Source organism: Gobio gobio (assembly GCF_949357685.1).
Source record: "Gobio gobio genome assembly, chromosome: 3".
NCBI classification, from domain to species: Eukaryota; Metazoa; Chordata; class Actinopteri; order Cypriniformes; family Gobionidae; genus Gobio; species Gobio gobio.
In genome coordinates this window covers 60,817,865-60,821,224 of record NC_137099.1, presented here as the reverse complement: position 1 = coordinate 60,821,224, position 3,360 = coordinate 60,817,865, and the positions used below count along the sequence as shown (strand labels likewise).

The window sequence follows — 3,360 nt, the reverse complement described above, 5'->3', positions numbered from 1 at the left end:
TTATTGGCTTAATATACAGTGCAGCCTATCACAGATCACATCAGGTAATCTCTGATGTATCTGCTTGCTTTACACTCTTTGACCACCAGGAGGTATTATGAGCAAACAAGGCTTTGAGAAATAAATCCTTTTGTGAACCATTTGGCTGAAAAGCTTCAATGCTTCACGAGGCTTCATCTCACCACCACTACTTAAGTCACACACACAGCATCAAAACACGATAGTAACTACACTAAGTCAAGAGTAAATCTAAAGTAATTTATCAAGTGCTCTCTACAGCTCTTTTATAGTCACTAGAACTCTTGTGTAAGTGAACTATAATATCTAAGCATTTGTCACTATTCCTATTTGTTACGGTTATTGTGGCTTAGAAAGTACATGATGAATGGTGATGGATACACAGTCTTAAATTAAAATAACAAACTCAGAAGGTTCACACAATCCATAACTGACAAAGGACTGAACAGAAAAGGGAGTATAAATACACATGTCAACTGAGGACACTAAACAAGCACGGCTGGACAGATTTCAACTAATGAACTGACGCAGACAAGACAGAAAATAAATTAACTGAACATACACTTGATACTATTTCACTTTACTTTACTTTAGGTTTGCATGCTTTTTTAAGTAAGTCAAGAAAGTTAAATAATGCTTTTTTGTGAGAAGAGCCTGCTGATTAAAATGAGATAGTTTAACTGGGAGGTTATTATGCATATAATTACATTTAAGATAAAAAGGAAGCATCCAATTGTAAGATATAAATCCTGTTCATGAAACTATACAGAAATAAAACTCTTTAGTGACTCATCACTGATAGTCCCTGTCAATCATCAGTGGCTCCGCCCACAGAGCTCAGGATTGGTTCCTCTGAGCTCCGCCTCTTCCTGTTGATCTGAACACACAATAAGATGAAGAAAGACTGACTGAAGTTCATCAACAACATTATAAAACCTTTCTCCAGAATCATAAAGCACTCACACTCGTGCTGAAGAGAGTTTTATTGATTATATTGAGAAGAGCTGCAGGTTCTGACACTTACTGATGGATTCTCATGTTCAGAAAAGCTCTGAGGATCAAGAGTCTTCAGGACGTCTGGGATCAACGGTCTGTGTGAAAGAGAGCGAGAGATCGGTCATGTGATCATCTGTGATGGAGGATGTGACACTGGCGTATCACTTACTGTGAGTGTGTCGTACAGGTCAGAGGTCGTGGACTTGAGCTCAAGAGCTGTATATGTGTCTTCAGTGGGATCAGAGATCTACAGGAGAGACAGAAGGACACACACATTGTGAGCTCATGTTTTAAATGCTGACTGTAATGTTTAGAGGATCTTCACTGGATCTAGAACTGAAGAATCAGGTGTTTGGACACGAGACTCGTGTGTCTTATACTCTTAATATCTCTGTACGGCTCATAGCGGCTGTAGGAAACATCTCTGCATGCAGGAAAACACTGAGAATAATTGAGATCATCTCACCTCCACAGCAGATCTTCTTTTCATCCTTTTAGTAAGACTGTCAGAAGAAAGATGAATAAGCAGCACATTTAAATTTGTATGTATAATATGTAATAAAATAATAACACTTCATACAGCATTTTTGAAGGAACGTCTTACCAAATGTACATGACAAAAGCTCCTGATGCTCCACCGAGTAAAACACCAACACCAGCAATAACAGCGACCGCTACAGACAAGAACCATCTGACTGCTGAAATACACACAAACACACACCAGATGTTTAACAGGACTAATATATTGACAAATAAGGAAGTAAACAGGTGCATGTGGTTAGAATAGATAATATTATTCATAAAACTCACACATGACGTTTAGAGTCACAGCATCAGAGTATTTCTCTCCATGTTCATTGATGGATCTGCACTTGTATTCTCCACTGTCATCAGAGCTGATCTTTGAGATGCTGTAGATTCTTCCAGATCCTACAATCGTTCCTCCTTTAAACCAGCTGAAGTTCAGAGCAGGAGGGTTTGAATCACTGCTGCATCTCAGAGTCACTGAATCTCCCTCCACTATTTCACCAGATCCAGTTATCCACACTGAGACGCTCCTGGGTGAGTCTAAAAAGGACAAAAATTAAATCCTTAAATAATTTCATTCAAACACATTCTCCAATTTTTAAAAATAACAAATTACTCACACATGACATTGAGATGAACATCAGGAGAGATGTGATGGTGTCCGTGTACAGCACATCTATATCTGCCTGCATCCTCTCTTCTGACAGACTGCAGCAGGAGTTCATTGTTTCTGTCTCTTCTCTCAGTTAATGGCTGTGAGTTTCTGGACCAGATGAATGTTACTCTGTCAGTCAGAGTGCAGCTGCTTTTACATGTCAGACGGACTGAATCTCCCTCTGTCACTCTCTCAGGAGACTCCACCTGAAGATCTGAACACAACACACACACTATATCTAGTGCTGCTGTCATACATGTAGTATTCTTATGCCTTGCTATGAACCAATCATATGCCACAGGCAAAGTATTCTGTGTTCTTATTGGCTATAGCACTTGTCAGTAAAGTCTATGCAAATTAACCATAGAAGGTTCAGTTGTGTTCCTGCTGCCAGAGAGTTAACACTCATGTCATGTACCTAAAAGAGAAGAATCCTCATGTTTAAGTACATTCTGTGTGCACCCAAAGCCTCCTTGTACACTTCATCAATCATAACGTAAACACAACATGGTGTCAGAGTGAACGAATTATATGCAAGGATGGATACCACTGGAGTTCCTATGCACTCTCAGAAAAAAAGGTACAGTGTATGGACAATTTTGTTCCTTAGGGAACAAAACATATTACTGTACCTTTAAAGGTACACAATTGGTCCTTAGGGTACAAATATACCATTGTTGTCTTCTACTTAGAGCAGGGGTAGGCAAGTTCAGTCCTAGAGAGTCGGTGTCCTGCAGAGTTTGGCTCCAACCCTGAAAGACATCTATAGAAGCTCTTATTGATAATTAACAGAGGTTTAGATGTTGATGATTTATTGAAAAGGTTTGGTCATCATTATGGTGATCAGTGTTTCATTTAGTTGGGCAGTTTGACTCTTGACTTTTTATGTGAGTTTGTGGTTTTTGTTAAAGTGTTAACACAACATATAATCTGTTCAAATCAAAAGAAGCCATAAACATAAATCCACATGAAGAAAAATGTTTTACTAAACTCTTCACTTTCTAAAAACATCAATAAATATTCACCAACAATATGCTGCCACATCAGACATTCTGAATTCTATCAAATACATTTAAAGGGGAATAAAGTTTAGACGCACACAGATATCAAGATTCAGCATATGAATCTCAACAATGGTGACAGACTTAATGCTGCAACGCATG

General features: G+C 38.5%; 1 protein-coding gene across 1 annotated transcript; it reads right to left on the bottom strand.

The window, feature by feature from the left end:
• Nucleotides 1-390: 390 nt before the first annotated feature.
• Nucleotides 391-2,267, bottom strand: LOC307124214 (Fc receptor-like protein 5; the record flags this gene model as incomplete). The annotated part of the gene is made up of 7 exons (XM_079813260.1): nucleotides 391-895; nucleotides 1,043-1,109; nucleotides 1,184-1,261; nucleotides 1,481-1,517; nucleotides 1,619-1,712; nucleotides 1,825-2,082; nucleotides 2,165-2,267. The coding sequence occupies 6 exons, from the start codon at nucleotides 2,265-2,267 to the stop codon at nucleotides 1,077-1,079; spliced, it is 603 nt and encodes a 200-aa protein (XP_079669386.1). The 3' UTR covers nucleotides 391-895; nucleotides 1,043-1,076.
• Between the last annotated feature and the right edge of the window lie 1,093 nt (nucleotides 2,268-3,360).